General features: G+C 35.4%; 2 protein-coding genes across 3 annotated transcripts; one reads left to right on the top strand and one right to left on the bottom strand.

The window, feature by feature from the left end:
• Positions 1-633: 633 nt before the first annotated feature.
• Positions 634-5,658, bottom strand: LOC134230987 (uncharacterized). 2 transcript variants are annotated; one of them, XM_062712856.1, is made up of 2 exons: positions 5,322-5,658; positions 634-1,538 (listed from the first exon to the last, which is right to left on the bottom strand). In XM_062712856.1, exons 1-2 carry the CDS (start codon positions 5,578-5,580, stop codon positions 1,396-1,398), a joined length of 402 nt encoding a protein of 133 aa, XP_062568840.1. In that variant the 5' UTR covers positions 5,581-5,658; the 3' UTR covers positions 634-1,395. The 2 variants fall into 2 exon arrangements, with proteins under 2 accessions (XP_062568840.1, XP_062568839.1); XM_062712855.1 differs by lacking the exon at positions 634-1,538 and adding an exon at positions 1,602-3,191.
• Positions 5,659-9,854: 4,196 nt separating this feature from the next.
• LOC134230985 (uncharacterized) lies at positions 9,855-12,713 on the top strand. The gene is made up of 3 exons (XM_062712853.1): positions 9,855-9,890; positions 10,159-10,314; positions 11,749-12,713. The coding sequence occupies exon 3, from the start codon at positions 11,958-11,960 to the stop codon at positions 12,633-12,635; it is 678 nt and encodes a 225-aa protein (XP_062568837.1). The 5' UTR covers positions 9,855-9,890; positions 10,159-10,314; positions 11,749-11,957; the 3' UTR covers positions 12,636-12,713.
• Positions 12,714-12,966: the final 253 nt, after the last annotated feature.

Raw genomic sequence — 12,966 nt, 5'->3', positions numbered from 1 at the left:
ATTCCTTACAACCGTTTTTAATAGTCCTTCTGATCCTGAACTTGAGATAATGTGGATGGCACTGTAGCTCTCTGGTGATCCATCTCAATTTTTTTAGAACAGCTAGCGAGCTACAGATCTGCAGCATGCCAATTGTCATAAAGTTAATTTTACAAATTCATTTGAAATGTAACAGAATTGAATTTTATGAAACGAATTATTTCTAATGCTTATTTTTAACATATGCTAAAATTATTTACCTATCAAGTTAAGTTAAGACAGTTAAAAGGAATTTGATACTCAGTATTTATATTAGGAATTAGTGTCACTCCTCAACCTCAGAGCGTTCGACTTGTATGATAATTGCGTATGTGTGATGAAACTGCCGTGAGCTATCCCGGACATGAACATTAGATGTACTGGACATTCCGTCATCAAGAAAATATAGTTTTACTCTGGACTATTCCGAGTTACCAAAACGTTTGTTTGTATGTCCATGTGTCAGCGGTTCAACCTGTCTTTGTTTTATGAGACTTGGCTTGATTTATTTTTCAAAATATAAACTTTAACGTTTTATTGCTTGACTTTCGTTTTATAAATCATTTGTGCTACTGTCACCAATTATATTCTATTAATTATAGATACAGGGAGTATGATCCCTTTACACAACTTTCCGCTTAGTGTACTACCCTCCTACAATGCGTTTGCAGCACAAGCGCTTTGCTTCGGAGTCCATCCCCTACTAAGATAACAGACATACAGACAACTCAGATCAGACCCATCCAATCATGTAAACACCTGTAATGATAACACATGTATTAAGTTTATCACTTTATTATTGATACTTTTAGCACAAAAACACACATTTGTTACAATCAACGTAATTGGAGATAAAAAGGCCGCAATTTTTTGTGGGGGACGGGGGATACCTACAAATGTACCAAATTAACAATGGGCACATGGGGGGCCGAGTGTAAGCACAAGTGCCCGATCCGAACGGTCACCACGTTCTGGACCAGTGAATGCGGGACTGCCCTTCTCCCTGTCTCCAGCGCCACCTGGTGTACTCATTTACTTTACCAGACTGTGGCCTCCCCCCGCTTGTGCGAGGTGGAGGTGGAACCAGCCATGACAGGCCATGAACCACGGATGTTACCATATCATGTTACTTTAGACAACTTATGTGCTACATGTACTTATGTATCACATACCAAAACGCCCCCCTGCTTTGAGGCAGGGTGGGGAGACAACCAGGTTATGGGGCCACTTGATCCCAACATACACAAAGTTATCCCCCAGTCCCCGCCCCCCATCCCGGAATTGCGACAATAAAGGGTTAAAGGATAATTTCCCAAATATGATTTTCCCCATTTATAATTAACCAGGCTTCCCCTGTTATGAAAGTGTTCATGGTAGTTAATTTACACTACATGCGCTAGAAAGTCTGATAAACTGGTGAAAGCGTGTAATTAGTCCTTGATGGTCAAAGGCTCTGCGCTTCTCACACTTTCCTACACTGATGGGTGCATGGTATCCCCATGGGTCCACGTTCCAGTGTCCTGCAAGATAAAACAAAACACAGCAGAAAGGAAAAACTCTTAAATTATGATAAGCAATGACCTTTCAACTAATAATTACAGGGGTGGGTGGGCTGGGAAAAAAGCGTCTGGTTTCAACAATTTGCTGGTTTGAAAAGGGGGATAACTTCCGGTGCACATTTATGATTAACTCGTACACAGTTTGACTCGTAATACATCTTTGTATATTCCTGATGTAATACCTTGTGTACACTTCGGCCCAACTACCAAACATTAAAAACCCTGTCCTAAATTAATTATTTACTATTTGATATAAAATCAAATAATCTTGATTAATTATAGATACAGGGAGTATGATCCCTTTACACAACTTTCCGCTTAGTGTACTACCCTCCTACAATGCGTTTGCAGCACAAGCGCTTTGCTTCGGAGTCCATCCCCTACTAAGATAACAGACATACAGACAACTCAGATCAGACCCATCCAATCATGTAAACACCTGTAATGATAACACATGTATTAAGTTTATCACTTTATTATTGATACTTTTAGCACAAAATCTCACATTTGTTACAATCAACGTAATTGGAGATAAAAGGCCGCAATTTTTTGTGGGGGACGGGGGATACCTACAAATGTACCAAATTAACAATGGGCACATGGGGGGCCGAGTGTAAGCACAAGTGCCCGATCCGAACGGTCACCACGTTCTGGACCAGTGAATGCGGGACTGCCCTTCTCCCTGTCTCCAGCGCCACCTGGTGTACCCATTTACTTTACCAGACTGTGGCCTCCCCCCGCTTGTGCGAGGTGGAGGTGGAACCAGCCATGACAGGCCATGAACCACGGATGTTACCATATCATGTTACTTTAGACAACTTATGTGCTACATGTACTTATGTATCACATACCAAAACGCCCCCCTGCTTTGAGGCAGGGTGGGGAGACAACCAGGTTATGGGGCCACTTGATCCCAACATACACAAAAGTATCCCCCAGTCCCCGCCACAGGACATAGACACTATGTCCCCCCACAAAAATTAAGTACTTGAAATAAAACATTGAGTTAATTTGGAGGATATACATTGGTTCTCTTGTTTAAAAACATGTGTAGAGCAGACTGCAGGTTATTAAGGTAAACCTCAAGTTCAGTTTTTGACAAATGGGTACCATCATGCCTGGACAATTGTATTTCCGAGATTTTAATGGTTGAGTAATTGTTTATGTAACAGCCATTTACTTCAGTAGTTATAAACTTTTTGATAGACTTGTTAACTTTGAGCTGTTTCTTGTTAATTTTTGCACTTGCTGTTGGAGAGGCACCATGCCAGTACAGCTTAGGTAACATTGAGGAAAAGATTAAAGTGGTACTTGGAAAAAGTGCGTTATAGCGATACAGGCTGCACTGTATTTGATGAATAAGTTTAATGCTTGTTAAATCTGGTGTACTTAAATCATTAGATCCAAGGTGTATCAATAGAAATTTGGGTGGAGAATACTGAAGTAAATAATCAGAAACTGCCTTGTCTAACTGATACCAATGCATACCCCTATGCCCTAACCAAGTAATTGTGGCAGGTAAATTAAGGTTACTTCCCCCTGATCGGTAGGTTGCAGCATGATGGCCTGCCCAGAATGGAATTGATGATCCCATTATCCAAATGGTTGGGGTACCTGAAAAATCTTTGGTAGAGTTAGTAAATGCTACAATAACGGGGAACAACTTTACTGTCTCCTAATGTAAGTTAAATATGAAGTTGATCGCCACCTTCCTTTTGCTTTTATTTCAGTATCCGAGAGTCCTTGTTTGGCAAGCTCGGTTGCCATGCCGATTCTGAAACTGTGTGACCTAAAGTGCCCGGTGACCCCAAAGAATTGTAATGCTTTTTGTAAAATGACTTGAAACTGATACTTTGTAAGTGGCTTAGCATTTAGATGTGTAAGGAGCTTGTCATTTCTTTGTAAACCCTCCCTTAAAAGCAAAAAACAAAGAAAAAAATTATTTAAGATTGTGATTGGGCGATAGTGGATTCAGTATGAGAGGCGATATCTACTATTTATATAACAGATTGACCAGTTTGGTCCGTTTTAGACCTTTGAATAGTGATCTGGCAAAGGTTTCGATTCTTTATTGTAATGTCTGAGAAATTGAGTGCCAGTGTTTCACTCACTCTTAGGAACCATTAAATGTAAGAGTAAATGCTGCTGAAAAGAGAGTGGATTCATATCCAGAATTGCAAACATTGGGCAGGGAATGGATAATAATTTTTGTGAAAAAGCTCAAATGAAAATAGGGGTTCTTTTGTCTTTGTTTGTACCTACTGATCTACGCAGCCCTTCCAGGGTTTTAGAAACTATGAAACTTGTTTGTGTGTGTGTCCTGAAAGCCATGTATTTTGTGTATGTATGAGATTGCATTTAGGTACAGTGATACTGTTCTGTATGACATATTACTAACTATTAGTAACTAAGTGAGAGGGAACCAATAAAATTCACAAGCTGTTGCACTGGTTCTGGCCAAATAATTTGGAAATTAATGAAAGACAAGTCTAGACTTGGCAAGGTGGCTCTGCCATAATTTAATAGCGACTACGACGGGGAAAAGTTCCAGGAAAGTCATGTCCCTAGTAATACTTAGTTCAACCCAAAGGCTTGGCCAGACCCCATAAGCCCATTTCCCCCTAAACATTTGCTAAAGTAGATACCAAACCCTCCAAAACCAACCCCCCCTGAGATATCTGTGAAAAAGCTGAATTGTGAATCCAGGGCTGGGTAAATATAACTGATATGCCATTGTAAGATTGCAAAAAAGTTTTCCATACCGTGAGGTCAGCTTTTATGTTCTTTGTTACCCTTCTTCTGTGAAATGGTTGGTGAAGAAAAAAAAAAGGGGGGGGGGCTGCGACTCGTTTTAATGCTAGTTCTTTTTGAATTTTACTTTCAGCTATTACTGTATTAGCCTTGAGGCTAGGGAGGTTAGAAGAATTGTGGGTTGTCCTGAGGCCCAAATATTGAAGATTAAAACCATACTTAAACCCTGGAATATGAATTCACAATCAGAGTATCCAACTAAATATTTACATAAATTTTGTACAAATGTAACTTGATTAGTGTTGTACCCAAAGAATATATTGAACCATTACTTTGAACACCGGATACTTGGGTGGTTAGCTTTGCACCTGCTGCATGCATGTCTGTACTTGCACTTAGGGAAGAAAGGGCAACTTACTCCCTTGTTAAAATGATTACAATAAAATTCCAAAGTACGGTTTGGATTGCTTGGGTAAGAACTTTGACTTTGAGAAGAGGTTCGATTATACGTTTGAATAGTTTCGTCCTTGTTAGATATGTACAAAAGCCAAAATTCCTGATTAATTTGACCCCATGACAACTGGGGCTGGTTGGCCATTTTTAAACGAAATTGCTCGTCATATTTAAACCAATTATTTGACCTAGTAGCAGCGATTCTGATATCTCTGAGATACTTGAGTAGTTCTTGAGCCCGTGTTGGAAATTTCTCCAACATTATGCTTGTAAATATAATAAAAGCTGATGTCCACTTATCGATTGTGAGAATGGTATTTGTTTTAGGTTTCACAATGCATAGCCGCCCTTCTTTGATTTGTATGTCCCCTTGTGATTCATTATCTTGTAATTCACAAGCTGTTTTAGTAAGCAGTGAGAGATCTATCAATTTGCACTCCCATATTTGTTTTTTAATTTTCTGAGGGACGTGTGAACCTACGGAATCATAACAACTGATATCTTGTAGTGGTTGACTTGAAAAATTTGAATTTGACTCACCGCTTCCACTGGGGATTCCAGGGATGCTTTGTTCTATTTGTGGTGTCAACCTCGGTTGTATAGTATCGGATGGCAGAGGAAGTGCGGGAATTCCTTCGGCGCCTGTTGCCTCGGCCGGGGCCCGGCGTGTTGGCGAGAGATTTGTCCTGGGCCTAGTGCTTTGCCTGCACCGGTGCCCTCTGCCTCTCGATGGGGTTCCTATAGTCTCCCTCCGCTTCCTGGACGCTCTTTTGGTCATTGACGTTCTAACTGGTGGCATAATTTCGGTTCTGTGGACGTGATGGCCTTTGATTACTTAGTGTAGAAAAAAGCGTCTAGTTTCAACAATTTGCTGGTTTGAAAAGGGGGATAACTTCTGGTGCACATTTATGATTAACTCGTACACAGTTTGACTCGTAATACATCTTTGTATATTCCTGATGTAATACCTTGTGTACACTTCGGCCCAACTACCAATTCAGGAAATCAAATGCAGCGAAAACTGGTACCCCCCCCCCAAAAAAAAATAGTACATGTAGTACATGTACACACTTCGATGCTCGATTGTACACTCTAGAAATTAAAAAGTTTATGAATAAAAAAGTTTAGTGAGGCATACTCATCTCTGCCGACCTTTTCTTAAATTTATTTGACAACCTGCGAATTAAAAACAATATCGCGTATGATTTTTGGTTAATATTAAAATAGGTTATGGAGTAATCATGGATTCCAACACCAGCCCTGACCTGCCATTCTCGACTCTGAAGGAAAGCATTGTATCATTTCAGGGGGTTACGTATTGCAATGAGAGGAAATTTAATAATTTAATCTCTTTTAGTCCAATAAACACGAAAGAAAGGCTTGGAATATTTGTATGAAATTACAGAAAGAAATTTTGCATTTGTTAGAGGAATTTCTAATTATTCTTTTTTTTTTCTCGTAGTCTTAAATCTCATGTTGGGTGCTCTAGCTTCTGTGTAAAACAGCATGTAGTTTAGTTAATATCATGTACATGCACATAAAATCGTGTCATTGTGATATTCTAGCTTTTTATTTGAGGAAATAGAAGAAATTTATGAGCATATCATTTGGAAAAATAAAATGATAAGTTATGTAGCAAATTATGCAAAGCTCAAAGTTACTAATTTTATTTTCGATTTTCATGAGAATTGAAAACGTCACTTCCACTTACAATATACTGTGTGCATTTGTCATGTTTATTTGTAATCAACATCGCAATTTTTTCTGAAATAAATTAAGCAACAATTAGAATAACTTGATATAGGCCCGTATACATATAACGATTGCAATTACTTCAAAGTTCAGAGGGAGACGACGGTGCCTAAAAAATGTGTACCTTTCCAATAATATAGAATCATCCGTTCAAATTAAAAACAATTAAGTTGCAGTAGTGATATCCCCGATTCTTTAAATAACGAAACTATAATGGACTTCACAAGGGTAGAATTCAAACATTAATTTATGTACATGTGCAATTACAATCACTATCAAAATTGGCAGAGTTATCGATAGGTCATCCTGCGTCACCTTTCAGTGTAACCGATGGACTCGTCCAGAGAAATCATCTGTACCTGAGCAAAATCGCAGCGCCTCTTATTCATTCGTCAAAGAATAGAATCAGACATTTTATCTTTAAATACTCGTACATGTTCAAGAAAACCTTTATATTTGTGTCTAGAAATATTCTTACCATTTACGCAAATAACAAATTCTTGATTTTAAACTGAGTAAATCGATGACTAGCATCGTTTTAGATAACTCTGGGACTCGCGTAAAAATCAAAGAGTGGTTATGTTGACCTCCGGAATGTATGTAGGTCAATGCATGTGCGATCGATAAACAGGTTGCACAACTGTAAACAAAGCAGTCAAGGTCCGACGAAAATTCACGATGCATGAATAAAATAAAATGACAGTGAATTATTTTAAGCTTGATTTTTTTTTATAAATAATGCAACATTGAGTATCAATCGAATGAGAGATGATAAGTATTTTTCCTATCTCCCGTCTTGTAATTCAAACTAAATACAAGGAGAAAGTTGTTTCTGAATAATCTGTATGACATCCAGCTAGAGAATACGTTAAAAACTTTATTTCAACAAAGTTTAACATTCAGTTTTGTTAAGTATATTATTCTTATCCAGTTTATTTCAGTTATACGTGTTATACGCGTACGCATAAAGAATTCTTCACTTGCCGTATAAAATTAATCAGTTACCTGTACATAAAGTTTGCTGCTCATTCAATAACACAAGATTCGAACAAAATAACGTTTTCATGAGATCAAGAAGATGTTAAAGACCCATTTCAAATCGATAACCATATCGAAATATTTACCGTTTTGAGTTATAATGCAAAAACTTTCATGCTCCCTTGACCCCTAATTTGAGGGGCCAGCCCCTTTTTAATGATGTCAAATGATAGATCTTAAAATTATGCACAATATTTGTGTAATATGTCTTAACAAATTATTTTTAGTTTAAAATATACACAAGGAAATATATGTAAAATTTGGCGCTTTTAGGCATTCTCATTTTTGACCCCTATCTAGCACCGTTTGGAGCGCAGAAATCGAAAAAGAAAAACTGATGTGCACAACTTCAATTCTTCTAGTATTTAAATGCAGTAGACATTCTGCTCCAGCTTTTGTCGTTTCTGAGCCTTTGTCTGGAAACGAACAGTACCAAATTTTCACTTAAAGGGAAATAACTCGAAAGCGGAAGGGAAATTTTGAAATGTATGAAAACATTTTAATTGAGTTTTGTAACGTCCATAAACTCTGAAAATTTGAGCGAAATCCGTTCAGAAATAAGCGAGTTACGAGGTCTCAAAGTTGGCGTCTAGGAAGAAAAAAAAAAGACTAATTGGGAATAATCTTAACCATCAGAATCAGTAGAAGGTCTTCCGCCTGAGCGGAAGACCTTAATAATCTTAACCATCAGAATCAGTAGAAGGTCTTCCGCCTGAGAGGAAGACCTTAACAATTTGTTCCCCAACTACGTTTGGGGAACATAATTACATTCAAGTTTACGCATGTAGCATGTGTATATTGATAACTATTGAGTGTTGTGCATTGAAGACAAAAAGATTTATCCATTTGAACCGAATCAATTCTCTGAGATTCTTAATGATTTACATTTTATATGTCTGAATATAATGTTATCAAGAATGAAATTGGTTAAACTGGCATTTTATATAAAAAAAAATATAAAATTTACTTGTACCTCAGGAAACATATGTATAATTTTCAACAAAAGACAGGTGAGACAATTCATATTAATTAGATAAACATACGTTAATTTTATTGGAATGTTTGTTTAAATGCTTCTTCATGATAATCATACTACATGTAATTATTACCTCATTATTCACACATTGGGTTGTCAACGGATTTCTCCCCGTTATTTTCGGCGTAAAACAAAAAGAAATGACTTAATAGAGAATCATTCTTTGCATATCTATATGTGTAAAAATATAAAAAAGAGTGACGATAATCAACACATAAAATATCAAACAGAATTTTCATTTCCGAGGAATGTGCCGATAGAAAAAACAAAAACGAAAATATGCAACACTATATTGCATTTGTCAAAATGTTTTTATTTACCTATTTTTAGTTTGGTTTCCCTTTATGTAATCTAAAAAAATAAAGACAGGATGTTGCTAATAAATTGCAGAATTAGCTCTCATTTCCTGCTCCATTTAATGAAGAAAACAAATATTCATACGCAGTATAGATGAATAACTTTTCTTCCTGTATGTGATATCATAAAAGCAGAACCTCATAGAAGCAGTATCAGCAATGTATTTATTTTATAATATTTTCACCGTTTTAGTATTATTCTCAACGCATCTCGATTTCTTCATTGAAAGTAAGGAAATCTGCACCCTGCACAGGTAAAAATTTATATTATTAATTAAAAACGACGCCTTATCAATTCCATACGAAAAAAATAACGAACGGAAATTGAAAATAACCTACTGATTGTGCAATTATTGAAAATGATCATGTATCAGGAACTTTTTAACGGGGGGGGGGGGTATCACTATAATTTATCAAAAAATGCTACTAATATATTTACGCACAATTTGATTTAAATATAGGTCAATATCTGATTTCGACTTCCTCACTCATATTGTTGAATCAGTAATAAGTCTCAGAGGAAATGTACTCCGTTTTTGTAATAGTGATCATTTGTGTCTTTAAATAGATGTCCATCCTTTGCCCTATTGCTGATTTGTGATTATTATTTTAGTATTTAACAGGTGATTGTCATATATTATATTAATTTATAACCCTTTGTTATAAGCCCAAAATAGGACAAAAAATAAATTTATATATGATTCTTTTTAGAAGGAACGATTGTATGAACTTGAGTAGGACACTGTATTTTAAATGAAGAATCAATCGAAATAACTGAGAAGGTATTCTTTATTATATAATCAATGCATAATAATAATCATAGAAGGTTGTAATAATTTATTTCTTAATTTTTTTTTTACAGAAACTTGACAGGGACTGTCTCTTGTTGTGCTAATTATTACAAAGACGATAAAGGAAATTGCAATCGTGAGACTTCATCCTTTAAAATATACTATTTTTTTTTTACATTTTTGTCACTGCGTCATATGTCCGTTACTACTCGTCTATTTAAAAATATTTCAGAACTTGCTACAAAGGAAGCAGTATTTATTGAGATCTTAAATTTCTTGTTTATATTATTTTTTCCTCGATGATTGATTAGGTCTCATAAATACACAGTAATATTTTTTCTGCTTTTATTTCATGTATCATCGTGTAGTGTATTTAAAATCACCTGAGCCTGCTTTTAATTTAGTTTGTGCGCCAGGATATTATGGGGATTCTTGTGAAATTCCGTGTCCAAGTGGCAGCTTCGGGGTGGACTGCGGTGGACAGTGTCCCTGTTCTGCTGAAGACTGTAACCATGTCACGGGGTGTTCTCGTCAAAGTACATCAGTCGTCACAGTTACAGGTTAAACTTTACCTTTATAGAGCAAATCACAGCAGATTGATATAACGTTTCTGATTCAGATTACAAATATGCGAAATGCTAACAATACCACAGAATAAAAAATGAATTGAATTACCATTTAAGGTTATCCGGTCCTCAGATTCTGAAAATCAGGCACTGAGTAATTGAAAATACTCACAAAGATGTCTCTATATTCTCAAATTAAAATATTTTTACCCACGGTATTTCTTTAAACGTCATCTTTAAATTTAATCATATTATATAGGGAAAATTAGTAAATCTGAAATATTTTTTCCAGGAAATGCGATTTAAACTACCTACTTAATTTTTTTTAATTGATAATTGATCAAGAAATACATTTTAGGAATAAAAATCATAGGTATCCAGGCTTTTAAGGAAAATTGCTTGAATGCTACACTTATTTAGTACTTTACTTTCACCTAGTTACTTCCATCGTTTCATAATGCATAGTGTATGAAGTGTTTCCTTTCAAAAAAACACCGTAAATCACTTCTAATTTCAAATCATGCTTACAAACATGGGTAACTAAGGCTAAATTAAAAGAAATTTGATTTTTTTTAAATATGCAAGGTTAACTTAATTTTATGAGGTACAAATGTCACATTTTTTAATACCGCTTGTTAAAACTTTAAAGAACATTGAATCATACGTAGAGGCATACAATGAAAATTGTTGCATGGAAAAATTTCATTTTCAAGCTTTATTTTAAGACTTTTTTAATTAAATTATAAATTAAAGAGTTATCCTTCCTGGCTGAGGATCGTATATCCTTAAGTCATATTTTATGTATCTAAAAATCAACCCATGTTCATCTTTTTAAAATAAAAGTTGCAATAGGCCAAGTTTTCGAGTTACCGTGAATCCTAGTTGACTCTAGAGGAGAAGCTTTAATTAATGGCCACACAGTGAGGTCAAGGACAACTGACAGTCAATGTGCAAGCAGACACTAATATTTTCCTATCTATTTTCATGTAAAGAACAGAGGATATTGTAAATATAACTTGCCATATTTTTGAGCCTAGGGTCTCAGTAAGATACGTTAGAAATGTCATGGCAATTTAGTTGAAAAAAAAATGGTAGATATATTGTAGGATCATGTATGAAGTAAAAGATTGTTTATCATTTAAAAAAACGCAAATTTAATTAAAAAGTGTACGTTTTGTTTAAAACGTTCATATACTCATTTACGATTTATCATACCAAAAGTCTCTGCAGAAAAAGAAATGGAAAGATATTCAGTAACTTATTAGCTTATTTGACTGTTAAGTCTTTAGAGTTTTCCTTTGCAATCAAATGGATCAGAAAAAAAATAAAATTCACTCAATTCAGGATTAAAAAATAATGTGTTATTGTATAAATTATAAAAAAAAAAAATACGGCAATAAGAAAATATATTGCTTTTACAATAATTAGGTAACGAGGAGCTTAATCTGAATAGGACACAAATAACAACGGAAGAAGTATTATCTACATCATTGATACCCAAAACACCCTTTACTCTTAAAGAAAAGAAAACATCGCATACAACATCACCAGCATTTATAACTAGCTCAAAAGTTGTGTATTCAACAAATGAACCAACAGTTGCTCTGTCTGTAACTGATTTCACAACTACAACAGAAATGTTTAACAGTAATTATTTACTGTTTGGAGTGGGGATAGTGTTAGCAATTCTACTGATTGTTATCATTCTACAACTTCGTTCGAAATCAAAATCAGCACAAAGAATGATTTCAAGAGGAAAAAATCAAGAACAGATTGAAATGAACTTACCAAGCGATTTGGCATTGAGACCAAGTGCGAATGATAAAAAGCAGTATAGCAGTTTGAATCAGGGTAAAGAAAAATTACATGTTTATCAGCAAGTTGAGTCAGAGTATGAGGACATTGATCGATGCTTAGAAATGATAGATGTGTCGCCAGGAGAAGATTTTCAAGGACCTAAATCTGTCTTGCTCAATACTTTACCGTTACCCCTGAAAACAAACAAAAGAGACAGACATAAGACTGAACAATATATTGAACCAATGACAAATGTTGAGTCGATTTTGGAAACTTACTTGGAGCCTATTAGTTCGGAAACTGGTAGAGTGAGCATTAAAGATCCACAGCGGCATTCGTACATAGAAATTTTGGATTCAGATGAAATCATACTTGAGGAGAGGAAAGACGATAGACTAAATGAAAATACAAGTAAGTCATCATCTTCATATGATGATGTTGTAGTCGAATGTATTACGCCTTCTTTGGACAGGGATAAAGGAAATCATGCAACGTATTTAGATGTTGTCTTTAAATGAAACACCCAGATTGATCGCACATAAAATCGACTCATTAAACATTTCTCACGGAAAAGACTTTATTTATTGTATGTTTAATCGACGCTTAAATGTATTACGCACCTGGAGGTATATTGGATGTGATTGAAATTCTAGCTGCGTTTGATAGCTATTTGATTAAAAGTGTGATCGTTCAAATATAAATTGAATCGAATAATCAAGAGTTTCCTTTTACAGAAATTATGTTCATAATGATCGAAGGAAATTAGAGTCACTTGCTTACTAACATATACTGATGCCTACATATTATATCGCATGTATGTGGTTATTTTAATGAGCTATGAAGCTATGA

The sequence above is a fragment of the Saccostrea cucullata genome, unplaced genomic scaffold (genome assembly GCF_032062105.1).
Source record: "Saccostrea cucullata isolate Sc308-1 unplaced genomic scaffold, CSIRO_AGI_Scuc_v1 ctg4443, whole genome shotgun sequence".
NCBI lineage: Eukaryota > Metazoa > Mollusca > Bivalvia > Ostreida > Ostreidae > Saccostrea > Saccostrea cuccullata.
This window is presented reverse-complemented; position numbering and strand designations above follow the sequence as displayed.

Coding starts and splice junctions, on each gene's coding strand:
- LOC134230987 (XM_062712855.1), bottom strand. CDS start 5,580: ATGCCACCAGTTAGAACGTCAATGACCAAAAGAGCGTCCAGGAAGCGG. Junction 3,192..5,321: donor TGGAATCCCCAGTGGAAGCG/GTGAGTCAAATT, acceptor AAGATTTTTCAG/GTACCCCAACCATTTGGATA.
- LOC134230985 (XM_062712853.1), top strand. CDS start 11,958: ATGTTTAACAGTAATTATTTACTGTTTGGAGTGGGGATAGTGTTAGCA.